The following is a 21,619-nucleotide window of genomic DNA, read 5'->3' on the forward strand; positions in this document are numbered from 1 at the left end:
ATCGTGCAGACTCCAGGTCAGTTGGCTGCCTCCGGTCAACGGCGTGCTTGGTTCAACAGGCTGGTGTCCTTGTTGTGTTCTGAGGGCAACAGATTTGGCGAAAAGGGTTAAAAGACATCATTCAATCCATAACTACTAGATGACAAAAGGCAGGGATTAATTTTTCAATGTTCCATATTAGGGAAAAAAAAAAGTTTCTTTGTAAGAAGGTGTGCTAGGCACATCTCGTCTGTCCAAAACCCTTTTGCCCATTATACTTAGTTTGGGCTGAGGTAAATAGTTTAGGTTTTTCCCCCTCTCAGACCTCTGGGCCTTTTCTGTCCAAGCCATTAGGATAGAAAAGAGAAACCCGTTTTAAAGTGAAGCCCACAGACCACCCCATTCTTCCCCAACCCAGCCATTTAGTTCAGCCAAACCGTTGAGTCTCAGGAGGCAGCTCTGCAGAGAGGATTAAGTGAGGCTTATACGTACAGACAATCACTCAGGTAATGCGATCATAGGCTTATGTCTCAGTCATTCCTCCCCGAGTTTGTTCCTCCTGGATTGTCTCCTTAACAGGAGCGAGCTGAGAACACTGTTCCTACTCCGCGGCCATCTTGGTCCCCCTCTATCACGTCAACTTTTTAAAGTACAGTCTACCCTCCCTTTTTCCCCAAAATCATACAAAATGTACATACAAAGGAAAATAAAGAAAAAATTACCTGAATAGACTGTTTAGTTAGTTATTTTATTTTTATCAAGGCTATATATTGTTACTGTAAGTCAAATTGTATACAAATAGTAAAGTTCTGCTACCAAACATACATATTAAGGTGTTTTATCTTTTCAAACGACAGGCTAGGAAATGCCAAAATGAGGTACTTGAAACAGTCTCCTTCAGTTGGCAAAGCTTTAACACATTGCTTCATGAGACCCAGTTTCATGTGCATGGGTGGGAATATAATGTTATTACTGTCAACAAGTGGCTCATGTAGAATGTTTGGATCACCAGGTTTGAGGTTAGATCTTAGAAGCCAATTCAACTCCACCCAATGCTTCTCACGAGCTCTGCTGTACCACATACACAGAAAACAGGGATACTTGGTGTATCTGCTTTGCTGACCAAGAAGGAAGCAGTCCATTTTAAGGTCAACACAGATGATCCAATTGTGCTTGTGATATTTCAACAGATCAGTGACTCTCTTTATGTCTTCATATTCTTCACGAAAACAAACTGAATGGTCAATTGGGACTGTACCAAATAAATTGCCGTTGTGGAGGAGGACACACTTCAAGCTCCGCTTTGAGCTACCAATGAACAGTCGCCATTCAGTTGCGTTCTAGATTGGAATTCTGAGTTCCTCCATTAAACCATGTATTTATGGCAATACACAAAGCCACCGTCACTTCAGAAGTACTGCAGAAATGCACTTTCACATGATCGAAAGTAGAATACCTTTGCTCCTTTTTCAAGCAAGTTTTTCTCATGTAGTCAAGATGCTAGGAGTTCTGAAGCCTTTTTGGATAGTCCCAAATCTCGTGCCAAATTATTCAACTCATGCTGGTCAAATCCCTTACGAACTGAGTCATCTTCAGTTTCAAAATCTTCATCGTTGCTGTCACTTAGTTCTTCACCATACTTCTTTCTGTTTTTCAAAAGAGGGTAGTTCAATTAAAACTGGCACTGGGATTTCAGCTGAATGAGGCACTGGGCATATACCTGATGCTAGACTAGGATACTCTATTTTACATTTATTTTTCTTGTAATATCCTAATGTTTTCACTATACAAAAGTAACAGTCATTTGAATGATCTCTGGGCTCTCGTCAAACCATAGGTATACCAAATGGCAGTTTATCACGTGTTCCCTTTGTCTCCAACCATAAACTCTCGACACACTGCTTGCACACTTTGTGAGGGGCCCAAGACTTATCTTGATCACCAAGTTTCACTTTAAAATATGCAAAATAGGCTTGCCTGACAAATGCGCTGATGTTTGTCCTTTGACCAGGAATGGTGAAACTGCCACAGGTATAACAAAACGAATCAGGGTTGTTTAGGCACTTAGGACGAGAAATAGCAGAGGCAGACATGATCTGAAGGAAAGGAGATAAGTACATATGTAAATAAAAAAATAAATTCTGCTAACTCCTTGTATATAAACAAGAACTCGGACTACACTTCGGAATACAATTCACTGTATAGAGCAGCACACAACCTCTCACCACACTGTCTCGCGTAACTGAATAGCCTAGACCAGTATGAACCTGTCGCTGTTCTCCAAGGTCGTCCCCAACCCCTCCCCACTTGAGAGAAGTTTGCTCTCAGCCAATAGGAGAGCACTAGTGCTTCCCTCAATCCAGGCTCAATCCAGGCTCTATCCAGCTTAGAATGGTCACATTAAGATAAGCTGTACAGAAAAAACTTGACGTGATAGAATAAAACTAACCGCAGTTTTGAAATCAGCATGCCTATTTAAGTCTTAAAGGGCTGAAAAATAGAACTCAACAGGAATTATGTTAAAAATTATTCCCCTGTGCAATCTCACAGTTGTAGGAGCCAATAAAAGAGGATTATTACACTCAAAACATTAAGTAGCAAAAATCTGTCTTCAAATATTTGGGGGGGAAAGTATTTAAGTTGCATTCTTTATTGTGTCATACTTTTTTTTTTCTTACCAAAGATGTCAGAAAATTTTTATAAGATCTTAGCGTTATAAATAGATGGTCTAAGGATCAAGAAACGTCCAGTCCATCACAAGTCACCCTTGGTCAGGAGCCCTTTGTACTTGTGTTTGCTGCATTAAGTGCATTTTAGTAGTTAGTGTATGTGTTTCCAGAGTATACTTGTCTTTTCAAAAAAGTTGACATGTACATTGCTTCAGATTGTACAAAAATTTGATTTCAGCAGTAACTTAGTCTCTTAAACTGCTTTTCTTTTGTAAAGCTGAAGCCTTGGGGAGCACTGAAGCCAAGGCTGTGCCTTACCAGAAGTTTGAGGCCCATCCTAATGATCTATACGTTGAAGGACTACCAGAAAACATTCCTTTTAGAAGCCCCTCGTGGTATGGAATCCCAAGGCTGGAAAAAATCATTCAAGTTGGCAATCGAATTAAATTTGTTATTAAAAGGTAAGATTATAATCTGCAGAAACAAATTTAATGTTGCCTTTGAGAAAAGATCAATTTCATGAAAATGGGCCTTTTGTTTCTGTCCTAGTTGGATTTACTCTGGTATTCAGAATTAAGGTGTTACATTTAGATGCATTTATTGAGCAAATGTTTATTTAGTATCAGGCACCAGATGTACAAAATTGTCTTTGGAAGGCTTATTATGGAGATAAATGCAATAAAGTGTTACTAAGCACTTTGGGGGAGAATACAAGGGTAGCATGCAGATTGGTCAGTTGTACATAGAGATTGGAAAGAGGTTTCAATTAAGGAAATAATGTAAGTAGGAGCAGGGAGGTGTCAAATGTACTTCAGTGTTTACATAACCATACTTTTCTGTGTGGATGAGTGAGATGCCTCTTGGTCATGGCATGACAGATGGAGGGAGCCACGTGGAGGGAAGACTTCATGTCATACAATTAGTAGAGTAGTTAAAGGTGATTTCCCTTATAATAATTTGGCTTTGCATTTTAGAAATGCTACTTTGGCTTGGATAGCAGAATGGGTAATTTGGGAGCAGGGAGTATAAACAGGCCTGTCTTTACTACAGAAGGGTTGTGGTGGGGGTAGACTCTAATACTTGCTTACTCTTAGGGGATTGTGCATTTGTGTATGTTTGTTGGACTAATTGTAGAAGGGAGGGGCAGCATAGGGTGGCATAGCTAGATATCTCTGGCTGCATTGTGGTATTGTTAATCTGAATTTTAGAAACAAGGTTGAGTTGATTGGGGGAAAAGGTGACTATTTTGTACATTTAAGCTTAAAATGCCTTTAAGGATATACAGGTGGTGTACCACCTAAATGTGTTAAAATTGCTATTTTCTAAATAATCTGGAGTCACCAGAATGATACTTTTCCCTGCACGAGAAGGCAGAAGGAACTATATTTAAAATCATTAGCAATGCACAGATGTGTGGGGAAAGCCTTTAAGGCATTCCTAAATGCTCTGTTACTAATATCAACTGTATTTTTACAGACCAGAACTTCTGACTCACAGTACTACTGAAGTTACTCAGCCAAGAACAAATACACCCGGTAAAGTAACTGAATTTCTTTTTTTTTTTAAGCCTATTAGATCAATTGTTTTTAAGCTTAAAAAAAAATCTTTTAAAGTGATGGAATTCCTTTTATTTCCCCAAAAATATCTTTTGAGGAAGCTCAATACAGACACTCTGATTTATCAATGTGAACATAAGCAGTTTTGAAAAACTTGAGCTTTGAATTTAGACCAGTAGTCTTCAGTAGGAATAAAATGTGTTGTAGCCCTGGCTGGTGTGGCTCAGTGGATGGAGTAGTGACCTGCAAACCAAAGGGCCATAGTTCCATTCGCAGTCAGGGCACATTCCTGGGTTGCAAGCCAGGTCCCCAGTTGGGGGCGTGCGAGAGGCAACCATGCATTGATGTTTCTCTCCCTCTCTTTCTCCTTCCCTTTCCCTCTTCCTAAAAATAAATAAAATCTTTTTTAAAAAATCTGTTACAAATGCAAGCCACTTATGTCATTTTAAATTTTCTAGTAGCCAAATATATGTTTCAACCTGTAATCAATATAGAAAGTACATGATGAAGAAATTTACATTTTTATTTTATTTGAAATGCCCATGGATATTTTACACTCTGTCTCATTTGAACTAGCCATGTTTCATCGCTCAGTTGTCAAATGTGTCTGGTGTGACAGACCAGGCAGACCATGTGGGTTTAGACCTTAATCTTTACACAGACCCTATTTTTTAAATGATGAACACTGTAATTCCAGCAGCTGCCCTGATTTCACTGCCCAGTAAAAAGAACTGTGAAGTCTTGGTCTCAGTTGTGTTAATGACTTTATTTTCCTTATTTGCACCATAAGTCTGCTCTTTGTGTACCATTGCATAATGTCAGAAAAGTGACCACAACTTGTAGATCTTTTATAAACTTAGGGACTTCTGTTGCTAGGAACCAATGGTGGTTTCTGAATCCATGCAGTTAATCATTCTTATAAACACTTAAGGTGGGCTTATTTGTACTAAAATGCTGATTCTTCAACTCTTAGGGTACCTGAGGTAACTGGTAAAGGTCAGCCAGTATGCCAAATAAATTGTATAATTTTGTTTTTATCATGGCATGAAAAATGGTTGAGAAATACTGAACTAGGGAATCAAAATTATCCTGTAGGGGAGAAGATATAATCAATGCTTAATAATCAGGTTGAACATCAAAATCAACACAGCAGCCTCTTCAGCATGCTTTTGATCTAGGCAAAGAAATAAAGTATTTGTGATGAATTAACGATTGGAGATGACACAAACTTTGCTAAGGGAAGTAATAGAAAGGAAAATATCCCAAAGATAGAGCTTTAATGTGAATAAGCCAGAATATGATGAAAGTCTATGTATGAGCCTTCATTTCTCAAGACAGACCTCAAATTCAAGACTGTGATTATTGTGATTGATCACTGCTTTTATTAGGGACAGTTCTAATGTTGCCTGCAAACTGAGAAAGTTAAACAGGGATATATAGGCACCGTAGATGTTACTCCAGGGATTGAGTGATGTCATTTTCAGCTGTACTTCATCCGTCATCTTTTAGTATAGATAATTTGAGGCCTGTTATCAGAAGAAGACTCTCGATTCCTTGAGTCATTAACAATGTTTGGACTCCTCTTATTCATAGATTTGGAGACAAGTTAGTGGTTATCATTCTTAATTCCAACAAAACCTTAACTTGGCCTGCCAGTGAACCAGACATTAGCATTTTGCTGGGCCAACTCAAGTCATAGACACACGAAAGAAGGATTTTATTAGTCACTGTTGTCACCACCAGTGTCTTTAATTCTTGGCACGACCTGTGATTAGGTAACAACTGTGTGCTTAAATACACGGTGGGTGCACTCTGCCTTCCGTTTGGTAAAGATGCATGTCAGCTGTGAGAAAGTTGTTGAGCCGGCCAAGTAATTGAGCTTTGAATGTGAAGGGTGGGGAGGTGTTACTTGGCTCTTGAGAGGTGGTTCTGAGACCTCTGGTATCATAGTAGCAAGTACCAGGGAAGGAAGTGCAGGATGCGGCAGAAGGGGAGACTGAGCTGCCAGTTAACAGAAGCTTTTTACCTTGGAAAAGGAAAGCCTAGATATCTTCATGGTAGTAGTTCAGAAATGATTTATACCAGAGTTACTCTGGTTGAATGGTTGAGCTGCCATGTTAAACCCTTGAGATATTAGGTAAAGAAATGTTAAAAGACTTTCTGAGGCCTCCAACTTCAGCAGTATTTTCAGAACTTCCACTGCCTCTGTCAACAAACACAAGTGACTTTGACACTTAATGTGATTCTTGCGCACTCTGCCATTTTCCTCTTTCTCGTGCTCTCTCTCCATCTCCTTTCCTTACCCAATGCCTCTGATCATGCCCCCAATTGTCCCCAAAGTCCATCTTCTTCATCCTCAAGTTCACCAAGCAAGCCCTGATTATCTGTCCCAGTAAGTGACATCCTCAGTGTCTTTTATAATAGCTTATGCTTTTTATTTTTACATTACATTTAAAAGGGAATGGTTGTCTTAAAAATAAGGGGTAAGGCAATAAACCAGGTTGTAGATATGAGTAGTGCTGAGTGACAGCTCTCCAGTTTTTTTTACCATTTATTTCTTGCCGTGATTAGTGCAGTTGTTTTGTGTGGATTTCTAGATGCATATCTGTTCAACAAAATGAGGAACGCCTGTACGGAAGGTTGGTACAGCTGAAGTTGTGGTGGTTGAAACCTGGTGTAGGAGGCCTGGAGCCTTACACGCCGGGCCTTCCCAGGCCCCACAGGGTTCTCTGATGTGACTCCAAAGGGGTGTGTTTGAAAACCACTCGTTCAGAGCACTCCTGTGAACAAATTACTTACAGTGTGAACTTGAATTTGAATTCTGTTTTCCTCAGTTCTTCTGATAGTTCACAAGTGTAGGAAGTCATTCTTCTCCTTAACCACCCAATGTTTTTTATCTTAAACAAAATAGAATTAAGAGTATGACTGGATTGTACACTAAAACTAATACAAAAACAGCTTCCAATGTAATTTTGTGTCAGAACCAGTAAGGAGCATTGTTAATTAGATTTATTTTTGCCTTCTAGTCAAAGAAGATTGGAATGTCAGAATTACTAAGCTACGAAAGCAAGTGGAAGAGATTTTTAATTTGAAATTTGGTACGTAAAACTCAGTGATTATGTGTTAATTTTAAAACAAATCAAAGGCAGTTTTCTGAATGAATTATAGCAGTTAAGGACCTAAAAAAGGACAGTCCCAGAAGCTGGGTTTTAGTTTATTTCTGCTGCTAAATTCGCTACTTAAACCCACAAGTTACTCTTATTTCTCTTGGATTTAGTTTTCTCAAATGTCAAAATGGGAAAGGGAGGAGTTAATACTTTTCATCTGGCTAACACCAAATGGCAAATAGGTTTCACCGTTTGTTTTAACATAGATCTGTTGACAGCAGTGTCCTGAAGTGCTGTCTTGAGGATTCTGAGGAGGCTCAGCAGGAGTTTCAGTTGATTGGGTGTGTCTGTCACTGAGATGGAAGTGAGGAGTGGGAGGGATAGCGGTATTCCATGGGCCATCCTGTCTGTCATTGTACCGCCTGGTTTGATGTTTGTGTCCTGGATTGGGAATCTTAATTACTATGCCCGTGATCTGTAACTTGAATTCTCCTTAGGTACATCATGTGCAACTTATTTTTTAAACAGCAAACTTGCATCTAGGCAACACAAAGGCTGGGTATATGCCATTTCAGGGTGGAATGGCTATAATTCATTTCTGCCCAGAGCACAGATAATTTTGACTAAAAATATAACCATCTTTTTTATTTGAAGTGTTAAAATGTTCTTCTTAAAAATACTTATTTTTAGGTTTGTTCTTCAGTTTTGCACAATATACTGAGCAAATGCCTTCATATTTAATAGATATTAATAGATTGTAGGGAACTTTTGCATAATATATTTGAGAATGTCCATATGTTAACTGGATTAATTGTGTGAACATTTTGCAATATGTACAAGTACTCAATTGTTGTATTGTACACCTGAAACTTAATTTAATGTTGTATGTCAATTACACCTCAGTAAAAAGATAATAAATAAAAAGAGAATGCTGTCAGACAAAAATAAAAGATTGTAAAATTTTACCTTCTCTATTTTCTTAAAATTTCAGCTCAAGCTCTTGGACTCACAGAGGCAGTAAAAGTACCATACCCTGTGTTTGAATCAAATCCTGAGTTCCTTTACGTAGAGGGCTTGCCAGAGGGAATTCCCTTTCGAAGTCCTACCTGGTTTGGAATTCCACGACTTGAAAGGATTGTCCGTGGCAGTAATAAAATCAAGTTTGTTGTTAAGAAGTAAGTTCTGTTTGCCATTGTAGTCATTTCTGGAATTAAAATGATAAAGTTTTATTTCTATTTAAATTATTTTCTAGCTACATGTGACAGCAAGGCTTTGACATTCATCATGGAAAAGCATGTCTCCGAGCTACAGTCCTGGCCTTGTCCATTGCCTTTGCAAATCCTTTCACTTGTACTTGAGTTTTCTTCATTAGTACAAGGAGAATTGTAACGCCTGCCTCTCAGTGGTGGTGTGCAAATTGGTTAGAGACATATGTCTTAGTATTCCTAAATAGTTGAGTGGAAGATGAAAATGCTAATTTTTATCTACTTTCTTATTCCTGGTTGAACTTATAGACAACTGAATTTCAGTGATTAAATTCTTTATTTGCATGTCTCCACAATTTCAGTAGCTGAAGAAACTAGAGTTAATTTTTATTTTCATGAAAGAAGTTATTTGCTCTTTCTAAAATTATTTAGCAGATAGTTGTGGGGAGGAAAAGTGAGTTTTTTTGGTCCAGAAAGATAGGCATTATTGTTGCATTACAGAATGATCCTGGGATCGCCTTTATAAAATACATTGGTCATGATCATTTTTACTGGCTGTGAAGACCAATATCATACTGGTTACTGTAATGCTTCTTGGTTTTTTCTCTAGACCTGAACTAGTTATTTCCTACTTGCCTCCTGGAATGGCTAGTAAAATAAACACTAAAGGTAAGAGATTGTATATGCTCTTTATTATACTTAAGTGCATTAAAACATTATTTTTCAACTTTACCCAAATCATACTGAATCATTGGCCAATATTTTTAAGGTATTTTATTTAATGGACCTTTTATTTTTTCAAACATTCATTGAGAATTTCATGTTTGCAATCCTCCTTCATTCATGTTTCCACAGCTTTGTTGAGACTCATGTGGAGGATTACACAACCAGTTTAATTCTTCAGGTTTCTTTGAAAAGAGCCAAACTGTATGAATTTTAATACTCTGCTCTTATAAAGCATCCCCTTCTGTTTTTTTCTTACAATCTGCAAAAGTAATTGTGTGCTTGCTTTACAGCCTTGCAGTCCCCAAAAAGACCACGAAGCCCTGGGAGTAATTCAAAAGTTCCTGAAATTGAGGTCACAGTGGAAGGTGAGGCCACACTGTGGCATGCTTCTGTTGATTTTCCAGTTCACTTGTTTCCTCTGTTGATTATGCAGATTACTATATATATCTTTATGCAGATGAGTTTTTACAGAACTCGTTTTAGATGTGAATAGGCTACCTGAATAAAGCTAAATTTCTGAATGTTTCTAATTGAAATTTTCAAAACTGTTAACATGATTTTCATTGAGCATTTATCATAAACTGCTTACAAGAAAATCCCTAACATGCTTTTCTGTCCCATTAACACAGTAAGGATGCAGACAGGAATATGTGGGGTTTTTTTTTCTTATCTCCTTTTTTTTTTCTATTCTTTTCAGGAAAGAAAGTTTAGGGATGGTTTAAACAGCAATACCTTGGATTAAACTAGTTCCTTCTACATCATCCTCAGGTTTATTTCCTTCTTTCCACTTCCAGTTGATCTGTGGGATTCTTATCTTTTCAGTAGCACAGTATTAAAATACTTGTACAGTATTAAAAACAATTCTCAGCCTACTCTTAGGTGTGCGTTTCCTTCTGTCTTTTCATTAATGCAGAAGAAAAGGATAGCTTCATTAGGATAATTCTTTGTCGTCACATAATCGCCAGTTTTGTATTGAGTTTTCATGTCAATATTAAGTGGAGCCTTAATCCATCCCTATTCAGGAATCCTCGTGCGGTTTATGGATATCATACACCAGTTTAATCATTTCTCTTAATTGCCAAGAATTAAATTTAAATGTTCTCAATGTTTTACTTTCCTCCTTTTGAATAAGATCCGAGGAAGATTTCTCTAATACACAAATTTTCTATACTTCCCAGAGGAACTCAAGTACAAAGTAATAAGATGCTTGTAGTGTTACTTTTAGTACAAAGACACAGATGCTGAGGAACCAGACACACCTGAGACTGAAACCATATAGACTTTTAACAATATGAACAATGTGTATTGCATTAGATGGTGATGAAAGCGTCACAGAAAAGATTACATTTAAATTAGGCTTTGCTGGAAGGGTAGAATATCTTCAGGCAGAGACACAGGAATGCCATTCCGGAGAGAGCATAGCATGAGCAAAGGTGCTGATTAATTATAGTAACACAGTTTTGTGTCTTTTTCCAGCTGTACTTCTTATCTTGGGAACTTTAAGGTATCAATGGCCAGAAGAGTCCTGAACCTGCAGATTTTAGGGTCATAGTAATTGTCTTCCATGCTGTCTTCATTTGATAGATTGATAAGTAAAACCATTAAAGGAGTAATGGCCCCAAAGTGTCACTAGGTTGTGAGATTAGTGGTCACAAAGAGCAAAGTTCAAAAGGAAAGGTGGGGTGGAATAATACATGTTTTACTTAAGAGGTAGAAAATGTATTTTACAATATGCAATATATTCTGTGGTATCAGTAAAGGTGTGTACCTCAAAAAAGCTGTCAAAGAACCCTGGTAGAGTTACAAACTATTATTTTAAAACATTCTGGACATTAAGAAAGGCCTAAGACCTTCTATACACAGAAAACATGTAGGAAAAGTCACTACAGCTTCTAAACTACCTTTTTTCCTTTTGACTAGTATAAAGTTACATTGTGTACACTCCCGTGTCCTGCTCTCCAGTAAGTGAATCTTTAAATGTTTCAAACAGCCATTTAGCACACACCATTTTTATAGGCACTGTTAATACTGTAGAGTATTAGAATTAACACATTTCCCAAAAGTAGATTAATTCATAACTGTCACTTCACACACAAGGGATATACTTTTGGAAGTTACTCTTGTGTTTTTAAACTTTATCCATTGCGCCTGTTACAGCAAAGCTTACCAATTTGATGTTAAGAAAGGAGAGAAGTGAAGAGTGAATGTAATGAGTTAAAATGAATAGGCCTATAGAAGTAAGGTCATAATTTAGAATTGTATTTTCCGTTGCAACCAGTAGTGGTTTTACAAGTAGGGAGGTGCCTGTTTTTCTCACATACAAAAAATTCTGATGGTAGGTTTCCTTCAGTAGCTCAAAAATAAGTTGCCTGGCTTCTCTGTTTCCTGTAGGCCCTTCCGTCATGGGTACAGCGTGACCAGTAGAGCGTCAGTGATCAGGTCTACATTCATGGCAAGACATAGATAGAGGAAATGCAGCAGCATCCTGCCTGGACCCATTGTTAGGGAAAGCAGGGTGCTTTTCCAGAATCCCTTAGCAAGTTCTTGCTTGAGTCTTTTGGGTGACCAAGGAGGGGAAAAAGAATTTAAAATAAAGCGCAGGTACTGAGAACAGTGTGTTTGGATTTGAATTTTAGGTACGTCACTAAAATCTCTGCGTTTTAGTTAGTATATCTGTAAAATGGGAACAAGGATAGTGTCTAACTCATACTGTTTTAAGATTGATATATAATTCACATATAAAATTTACCATTTTGAAATGCACAATTGAGTCGTCGTCGTCGTCGGCAGCCGTCCGTCTCGAGAGACGATGGTGTAGCTTCTTAAGAGTCTATCTGCACCGCCGAGAATGGTTGTGCAGTCCGACTCGGGAGTGACACGGTATCTGTCTCCTCCCGTGTTGAATCGACATCTTGCGATGACGCTGGAGTGTCCTCTCCAGTGAAGCTGAAGCTACAGAGCCTGGGCAGGGTGATATGGAGGGTCTGCTGTTGCCCATGCAGCAGACCCCCCCTCTCTTCGCAGCTGAAGGGTCCAAGGGAAAGACGGAGTCGATACAGCTTGGCTTCAGGTGCGCCGCAGGAGTTGCCGGTGTTGACTACAACGTCAAACCGCCTTAGGGACTCCGGCTCCGGATTTTCTGTCGGGGTTTACTCCCTTAGCCTTTCCCCTGAAGAGGTATGCCGCAAGGCAGCGGAGGTTTTTTGGAGTCAGAGTTTTCCTTCTCTGATGTGCCCTGACTGGAAGATCGAACCAGCGACACTTAGCTCGCAGGCCGACGCTCAATCCACTGAGCTAAACCAGCCAGGGCCAGCACAATTGAGTAGTTTTTGGTATATTCATAAGGTTGTGCAACCATCAGTACTATGTAATTCCAGAATATATTTATCACCTAGAAAGAACACCCCATACTAGTTTGCAGTCATGTCCCATATCCCGCCACTCATCCATCTACTTTTCTGTCTCTGTGGATACATCTCTTCTGGACATTTCCTATAAATAGAATCATATAAAATGTGGTTCTTTGCAGCTGGTTTCTTCCATTTTCCAGGTTCATCTATGTTGCAGCATGTACCAGTATTCCATTCCTTTTTTTCCTCCTACTTAAAAAAAAAGCTGTGGTTAATATATGACATAACCTTTATCATTTTAACCATTTTTAAGTGTACAGTTAAGTGGCATTAGTATAACTCCCAGCTCCAGATCTTTTCCACATGTCCTACTGAAACGCCTCCTGTCACACAGTTTAACTCCTTGTCCATTTCCTCTCTCACCGCAGCCCCTGATGACTACCCTTTGGCTCTTGGGAACAATGCTATGAACTTAGATGTACAAATGGCTGTTCTAGTGCCTCCTTTCGCTTCTCTTGGTTATATGTCCAGAAGTAGAATTGCTGGGTCATATGGTTATTCTGTGTTTAAATTTTTGAGGAACTGCCATCATTTTCTACAACAGTGGCATTTTACATTCCCATAAGCAATGCACCAAGGGTTTGAATTTCTGCATCCTTGCACCATTTTTTATTTTCTATTTTTTAGATACTATCCATCTTAATGGTATCCATTCCTTTTTTTTGATAAATAATATTCCATTATGTAGATATACTACATTTTGTTTATCTCTTCATCAGTTGATGGACATTTGGGTTGTATCCACATTTTGGCTATTATAAATACCACAACTGAATGTTCATATACAAATTTTTGTGTGGACATACTTTTTATTTTTAAATATTTTTTATTGATTATGTTGTTACAATAGTCCCAATTTTTTTCCCCTTTGCTCCCCTCTGCCCAGTACCCCCCTTCCCCCAGCAATTCCACCACCCTTAGTTCATGTCCGTGGGTTGTGCATATAAGTTCTTTGGCTTCACCCTTACCTATATATATTTTTTAATTGTTTGTTTATTTTTAGAGAGAGGGGAAAGGAGAGAGGGAGAGAAACATCACTGTGTGGTTGCCTCTCACTTGCGCCCCCAACTGGGGACCTGATGTGCAACCTAGTCATGTGCCCTGACTGGGAATCGAACCAGCAAGACTTGGCTCGCAGGCCAACGCTCAATCCACTGAGCCACAGCAGCCAGGGCTTCCTATATTATTCTTAACTTCCCCCTGCCTATTTTGTGCCAACCAATTATGCTTCTTAATTCCTGCACCATTTACCCATTTCTCCCCCTTCCTCCTCCCCCCGCCCAGCTGATAACACCAAATGATTGCTATACCTATGATTCTGTTCCTATTCTGGTTTGCTTAGTTGGATTTTGTTTTTATTTTTTAGATTCTGTTGTTGATAGTTGTGATATAGTTTAGTGATCTAGTTTTAATCTTCTTTTTCTTAAGTCCCTTTGATATTTCATATAATAATGACTTGGTGATGATGAACTCTTTTAGCTTTACCGTGTATGGAAAGCGCTTCATCTGCCCTTCCGTTCTAAATGATAGCTCTGCTGGATAGAGTAATCTTGGTTGTAGGTCCTTGCTTTTCATTGCATTGAATACTGCTTACCAGTCCCTTCTTGCCTGCAAAGTGTCTTTTGAGAAATCAGCTGATAGTCTTATGTGCGACTCTGCGCTTCTCTCTTGCTGCTTTTAGGATTCTCTCTTTATCTTGAACCTTTTTTATTTTAATTATGATGTGTCTTGATGTGGTCCTCTTTGGGTCTAGCTTGTTTGGGACTCTCTGTGCTTCCTAGACTTCTATGTCTCTTCCCTTCACCAAATTTGGGGAGTTTTCTTTAATTACTCTTTTCACATAAGCTTTTGATTTCTTGCTCTTTCTCTTCTCCTTCTGGCACCCTTATGATTCGTATGTTGCACGTTTAAAGTTGTCCCAGAGGTTCTTAAGCCTCTCCTCATTTTTTTTAATACCTGTTTCCTCATTCTGTACTGGTTGACTGTTTTTTTCTTCCTTATGTTCCAGATCATTGATTTGAACCCCAGTACCTTTCCCTTTACCATTGATTTTGTGTGGATTTTCCTTTGTTTCACTTAGCATAGCCTTCACTTCTTCTCTTATGCATTTGCTGCACTCAAGCATATCTGTCAAGCCTGTGAGCATCTTTATCACCATTGTTTTAAATTCTGCGTCTGTTGGTTGGCTATCTCCTCGTCACTTAGTTCTCCCACTGGGACCTTGATTCGTTCCCCCTTTTGAGTCATATGTACTTCTCTTTCTCCTCATCTTAACAGGCTCCTGTGTTTGTTTGCCTCCGTGTCTTATGCAGAGCTGTCGCTCCTGTTACGTTGTAAGGGGCAGAGCCTTAGGTATTCACTGGTACAAGGCGACCTGTTTCACCACGTTGTGGCGCTGTATGTGGGGGAGGGGTCTGAGAGGGAACAATGCCGCTTGCTCAGCACTTGCCCCTTTTCCAGGCACTTCTCCCACTTTCGTACGGGACTGGCACCTGGGGCTATTGCCCGGGCCATCTTTCCCAGAGTGGGTGGGTCTGCGGATGTTCTAGGACCGTGGAGGCCCTTTAAACAAGCGGACTCTGCTGAGAGACTGGCAGTTTCTTCCTCTGCCCCAACCCCCACTGGTTTGCACAGTCAGAAGCAGTGAGGCTTTATTTTCCCCAGTGTTGGGACCATGAGCTGTGTAGTCTGGTCAGGAGCTGGGAACACTCCCCAGGTTTCCCTCCCCACTTTTTAAAACATGTGACTGCGCTTTCTGCTGGCCTGCCGATGCTGATGCCACCACACCGCGTCCTTTCTGTCCGAGCTCCACCCCTCCTACCTGTCTGGATGAGTATTTCTTCTTTATATCTTTGTTTGTTGGACTTCTATGCAGCTTAATTTTCTGGAACTCTGGTTGTCTCTAGTTTTGAGGTAGTTGTATTCCTTCTTAGTTGTGGAGGGAGACCCAGCATGTCTGTCTAGGCCTCCATCTTGGCCAGAAGTCCTGGATATATGTTTTTAATTTGACATTTCTTTCTTTTTTCCTTTTTTCTTTGTTCAGGATTTGATAATTAAATACAAATAAATATATTAATTAAAACAATTTCTTATGGAACCTCAGATACCACATACTGTATAGGAATATCTCCATCACACTAGACACTTTCCACTGTGCTCCTTAGCTTTTCTTACTTAAGGAACAAATCTATTACACCAGACATTGTTTCTAAATTGGAAAAAAATACCATCTAAGTGTTAAATCCTCACTTTGCACATTTATACTTTCCTGTGTAAGGTTGGTTTCTGCTTCAAAAGAAAAAGAGTTAATAGCTATATTTTGTTTTACCCTTGCCAGGAATAGAGGTCCTTTTCTCACAGTAGCTTTCTAATGCTATAAAACCACTCAGTTTAATTTATATAGGTTAAAATACCATAAAATAGTGATTAGTACTTTAAAGTGATGTAAGTAGTGAATAACTGTGTCTGTATTCAGGACCTTTTTTGTCAGTTTAGTGATAATAAGGAGGTATTTCGTTTGTACCTTACTAATATTTTGTTTTAAATTATGTATCATGCTTATAAGTAGAATTTTTATTTAAAAATCAAATTGATTATATATAACATAATTTATTTATTATAAAATATACCCATATTAATTATACAGTTTGAGTTTTGAAAAATATTTGTTATAATCATGTAAGTCAACCCTAAAGTGTTCCCCCCCATGGTCCTTGGCAGTCAGTCCCTTACACTTCAGGCCACAGGTGACCATTGAGCTGATTTTGTTACTACAATACTTCTTCCAGTTCTAGATTTTCATATAAATGGAATATTGCTGTATCCTTTTCTTTTTTTTTTTTTTTTTATGGTTGCCTTCTCTTGCTCAGCATAGTGTTTTTACATTTATACTTGCTGCCTATTGCAGTTGGGTTTTTTTTTTGTTTTTTGTTTTGGTAGAGTATTATTGCTCCATTGTGTGGATTTTCCACATTTTGCTTATACATGTGTCAGTGAACATTTGGAGTTATTTTTTGTCTTTAATAAAAGTGCTGTGAACATTTGCATACCAAATATGACATATGCTTTCCTTGTCTTAAGTAGATATTTAAGAATGGAATTGCTGAGTTTGTATCTTTCTAAGAAACTGCCCAAAAATTTACCAAGGTGGTTTTATTATTTTACACTCCTACTAAGAATGTATGGGAATTCCAGTTGCTTGATACACATCCACACAATACTTGGTATTTTCAGTCTCTTTAATTTAGTTATTCTGTGCGTATAGTGTTGTTTCACATAAGTATAAACTAAAGGCCAGTTTATTGATTTAGAATATGAACTAGATATTTTACTCAGTTCTGTTAACTGATCATAAATCTCTTCTTGTCTTGCCCTGTTGTTACTAAGATGTTGCTTCAAGGGCATGGAGTTTAAGCAGAGATGTTAGATGACTTTGGTAGCCTGACACAGAATTATGCTTAATAGAATGTATTGGTTTCCTCTGTATTGTTACATCTGCTGGGTAAACTAGGCCATGAGAGCCAAGCAGCCCAGAAACACCATGCCTTCTTCATCACTGTACTGTCCAAGCAAGCTCTGGTTTTTATTCAGGAGTTTTGAGATACTTTCAGACTAGTGTGTTGAACCTTGACATCTCATAAGGAATGACAGATAAATTTCATCTTCATCTTCCATTCCCATCAGACGCTTCTAATACTCTTACAGATTCTGAGTTCATGTCCAGGTTAAGTGAGGACAATAGGAGTGGCTCTATGTGTGCTTTGCATTTGCCCTCTGTGGCTTAGATCTAGAAACTGATTCATGAAAGTCTTGAAGTGTTTCAGAGAGATAGTGGAGTGGCGAAAGCTGCGGAGCTAGACTCTGACGGTTGGTATCCCAGCTCCACCGCTTACTAGTGATGTAATTGACCACTTAACCATCATGGCTCAGTTTCTCCACAGGTAACATGGAGATGCTTGTGAAAACTAAAATAATCTCTACACGTGATAATCTTGGCACAGGGTGTACTTTCAGCTGTTAGCAGTATTGCTGCAGAAACTATTCTTTAAGCAAAAGCTTTTATATGACAACAGCCACAGGAAGTAGGTAATTCAGTAGAATGGGGATTCAGATGAAAGCCTGGGGTCCATACAAACATTTCTGCAAACTGGGAAGTTGAGAGTGTCAGGATGTAGCTTCAGAATGTTGGTTATTTTCCAAAGAAATCTGAAGAGTCTTAATTTCTTTTATTTTTTCATTATTTTGGCCTTTTTGTTTATTTTTCTTAATTGTTAGCTTCAGGTAAAGATAAGCTTATTGTTTAAGCATTTGATGACCCTACCTAAAGAAGAATTAGAGCCTGAGGTTTATAAGGATCACTGAAACTAAGATTCATTTTCATTTAGTGGAAAACAACTGATTGTTTCTAAGTTGTACTAAAAATTCAAAGAAAGGATAAGTCAGGGTCAGCTGGAGAATCCAAAGGAAAGCTTCAAGAGTGGAGATCATATCATTGTACCTAAAACTGTGCCCGTGTTCAAGGGTTGAAAGGAAAACATACAAGCAAACACAGGCAACCAAAAACCAGGTGGCTCCGAGAGGGCCTGAGGAAGCAGAAGTGAACTGAATGAACTTTCGAAGAGTCAGAAAGCCCTCCTGCTTCCGGGGAGAAAGCCTAGCTGTAGACAGAAGTAAAACAATGGGTGGAGGTCTGTGATCTCGTGGCAGGGTGCTTATGTGCTATTTGAATCTAACTTTATTTTCCAGCACAGGCTGGGCTTCAGTAAGCATGATTAAATGCGTGTGTTGATTATGGTTTGTTTGTTTGTTTTTTTTAATTCTTCTTTAGGCCCTAATAACAACAACCCTCAGACCTCAGCTGTTCGAAACCCTACTCAGACTAACGGTTCTAATGTTCCCTTTAAGCCTCGAGGGAGAGAGTTTTCCTTTGGTAAATACACATTTTATTTTTCTTGATTTTTGTCATTTTAAATAAAAGGAGTTCATAAAAATATTTTACTAAGAGAATTGTTTTTTTAATTTTGTAAGCAGTATATATTAGCACTTACTATAGAGTCAGGCTGCTTCAGTTCAGATTTGGTGCCAGTACTGTATAATTCCGTGACCCTGGGCAAGCTGCTTAGCTTTTCTGTGCCTCAGTTTCCTTATTTGTAAATGGGAATACCATTACTTCCTGCTTCTTAGAGTTATGAGGATTATAAATACTAAATCATGTACAGGGTAGAACTATACCTGGCACATAGTAGATACTATAATTGTCTTTTGGGAGGTTTTGGGGTTTCTTTTTATTTTTATTATTTGCTTTAGTGTATATCACTTATTTGTAGTCAACATATTAGTAATGTAATAGAACAGTTAAATAATGTGTTGTTGTATTAGAGTAGTTGTCAAGCCATGACTGCTTTAAAAACCTATGTGTTTTCTTATTTTATACTTAAAATAAACCCCTAACTATGGAGGGTATATTGGTAAATAATACTAACAAATTAATTATCTTGTTTTTTTGCATACAGAGGCATGGAATGCCAAAATCACAGACCTAAAACAAAAAGTTGAAAATCTTTTCAATGAAAAATGCGGTAAGTTTATTTTGAAACATTATTATTAAAATATAAGGGAGCTTTTTAAAAACAGAAGAATGTGAGCATAATATAATGTTCAACATTTACGTTTTGCTATTATTAGAAGGAAGTCTGTGGGTTTTGCAGGCATTATTTCATAATTTCTCCCACTTTTCTGCGCATCAAGAAATTTAAGAAATTTTTTAAAAATTAATGATTTTTTAAATATATATAATTTTAATTGCCACAAAATATACTTTAAAACGCATTTTTTAAAAAGCTTTTTTTTTTTTAAAGTTATACGTGTGAGAAATGTGTGTATGTGTTTTATAGGCGAAGCTCTCGGCCTTAAACAAGCTGTGAAAGTGCCATTCGCATTATTTGAGTCTTTCCCAGAAGACTTTTATGTGGAAGGCTTACCTGAGGGTGTGCCCTTTCGACGACCATCTACTTTTGGCATTCCAAGGCTGGAGAAGATACTGAGAAACAAAGCGAAAATTAAGTTCATTATTAAAAAGTAAGGAAATTAGATGAAATGAGACTGTCCATGAGCTGATACTGTTTGACCCCGGGAGGTGGGTATACAGACTCACCCTGTGGTAGAGCCATATTAGCCTAATGTCAGAGGTTCTTTAAGTTGTACTTTTGTATATGTTTTAAATTTTCCATGCTTAGTTAAAAGAGGGAAGGGGCGGGCTCTAGCTTATCAGAAGGAAAACAACCTGATTTTGTTAAATCTACCCACAGTCATATTTTTTAACGGTTGATGCTGCTGGAATTTAACCAGTTCTTCAGTTTTATAAAACACTTATTTCCCCAGCTTATGCAGTACTTTACATTTCTCTCCTATTTGTTTGGAGACTTGTGAATTAAGCCAATACAGTTGAAGCAGGTGGGAATAGTTAGAATTGGAAAATACATATTATTGCTCAAGAATTATTTGAAATTAATTGAAATGAATTTTAGGTTTTGTTTATTAATGCTTACTTTCGAGTCACTCAGAGATGCTGTCGAATAATCAAAGCTGACATTGCCAAGCATAATGGCCGCCTTATGTACTTTCGTCCAAGTCTGCAGAGGTGTGGCCTCTGCTTCTGGTTCCTAAGAAGAAAGACTCCTTTGCTCAGATTTTCACAGTTTCTCTTACGTTTCCATATTACCTGCATACAGGACACTTCCTGTTTCCATTCTCAAGTCTAACGCTGAATCTTTCCAGGGTGCCTTAAAATCACGGGAGGAAGAAGCTGTTTAAATTAGACAGGACTGGGTGAATGTTATACTCACAATTATAATTAATATCTTTTTGTATGTGTTCCTTGAGATAACCTTGCTTTTCTGTTCTTCCATTAGTAGAACCTAGTGTATATCTACAGAAAATTAGTGGTTTTAAAATCTTTTACTTGTTTAATTTTTAGTGCTTTACTGTTGGATAATTAGCATACATGTTTTTTTTCTCTTGTTTTTAGGCCTGAAATGTTTGAGACAGCAATTAAGGAGAGCACCTCATCCTCTAAGAGCCCTCCAAGTAAGTTCTTGCTGCAGAAGACATGCCATTAGAAATTTATTCTGCAGTAGTGGTTAAAACATTGTTTAAGGACCAGCTATTGCGCTAAAACTGAGAAAGCTCACTCAGAATTGGGGTAGTGATTAGTTTACAATTCTTAGTTCTTTAATAATTGAGACTCTGCGTCTGCTATGTGAGCATCACAAGGAAGAGAAAAATGTAAAAAGCCTTTCAGGAAGCTTAATATCATGAAATGACAAAACATTCCATGAAAAGTAGCAAACCTTGAACGAAACTTAGGTTAAAATACCATTTTGTATAGTCTGAATTGTAAACACATTATTCAAGACTATTCCATTTTGTGTATGTTGTAATTTTAAGTTTCTATTCTAAGGAAAAATAAATTCATCACCCAATGTTAATACTACTGCATCAGGTGTTGAAGATCTTAACATCATTCAGGTGACAATTCCAGGTATGATTTCTCTGCCTTTATCATAGTTTGTGGAGTGGTTTCCTCTTCTGTTTTTTCACTTTCAGCATGAGGATTACTGGGGTGTTGAGTACATGGCACACTGTTGTGTTCTCCTTCCCACCCCCTACAGAAATTACCCAAATATCTGCTCTAGGCAGTTCATTGGACTTGGCATGGGCTAAAACCTGCTGACCATCCAAAAACCTAGTGATCGTTTAAAAAAAATCTGCATAAACAGTAGATAAAGTTCTTTATAACAGGAATAAAATTGTAGCATTTTCAATTTGGTGTTATTGTTAAATCATTTGGTTAAATCATTCCAACCTTGATTAGTTTAAAATACTTAAGCATTCCAAAAACAAAGTGAGTTACACAGAGAACCTAAAAATTTGCTTGGAATTAAAAATTGCATTACTAAATTATTATGA

At 38.0% G+C, this 21,619-nt stretch overlaps 1 protein-coding gene across 6 annotated transcripts in view; it reads left to right on the top strand.

Annotated features, from left to right (window-relative positions):
• Positions 1–21,619, top strand: part of GTF2I (general transcription factor IIi) — a 130,601-nt gene that overhangs the window by 101,781 nt on the left and 7,201 nt on the right. For all 6 annotated transcript variants that reach the window (XM_090276898.1, XM_090276895.1, XM_090276893.1 and 3 more), the window contains 11 exons: positions 2,926–3,109; positions 4,125–4,183; positions 7,231–7,302; positions 8,303–8,486; positions 9,127–9,185; positions 9,533–9,607; positions 18,480–18,581; positions 19,165–19,230; positions 19,546–19,729; positions 20,679–20,737; positions 21,111–21,191. In XM_090276898.1, coding sequence (XP_090133024.1) covers positions 2,926–3,109; positions 4,125–4,183; positions 7,231–7,302; positions 8,303–8,486; positions 9,127–9,185; positions 9,533–9,607; positions 18,480–18,581; positions 19,165–19,230; positions 19,546–19,729; positions 20,679–20,737; positions 21,111–21,191 — 1,125 coding nt within the window. The remainder of the gene's footprint in view (positions 1–2,925; positions 3,110–4,124; positions 4,184–7,230; positions 7,303–8,302; positions 8,487–9,126; positions 9,186–9,532; positions 9,608–18,479; positions 18,582–19,164; positions 19,231–19,545; positions 19,730–20,678; positions 20,738–21,110; positions 21,192–21,619) is intronic.

Source organism: Furipterus horrens, unplaced genomic scaffold, assembly GCF_987537825.1.
Source record: "Furipterus horrens unplaced genomic scaffold, mFurHor1.1.pri manual_scaffold_5, whole genome shotgun sequence".
NCBI lineage: Eukaryota > Metazoa > Chordata > Mammalia > Chiroptera > Furipteridae > Furipterus > Furipterus horrens.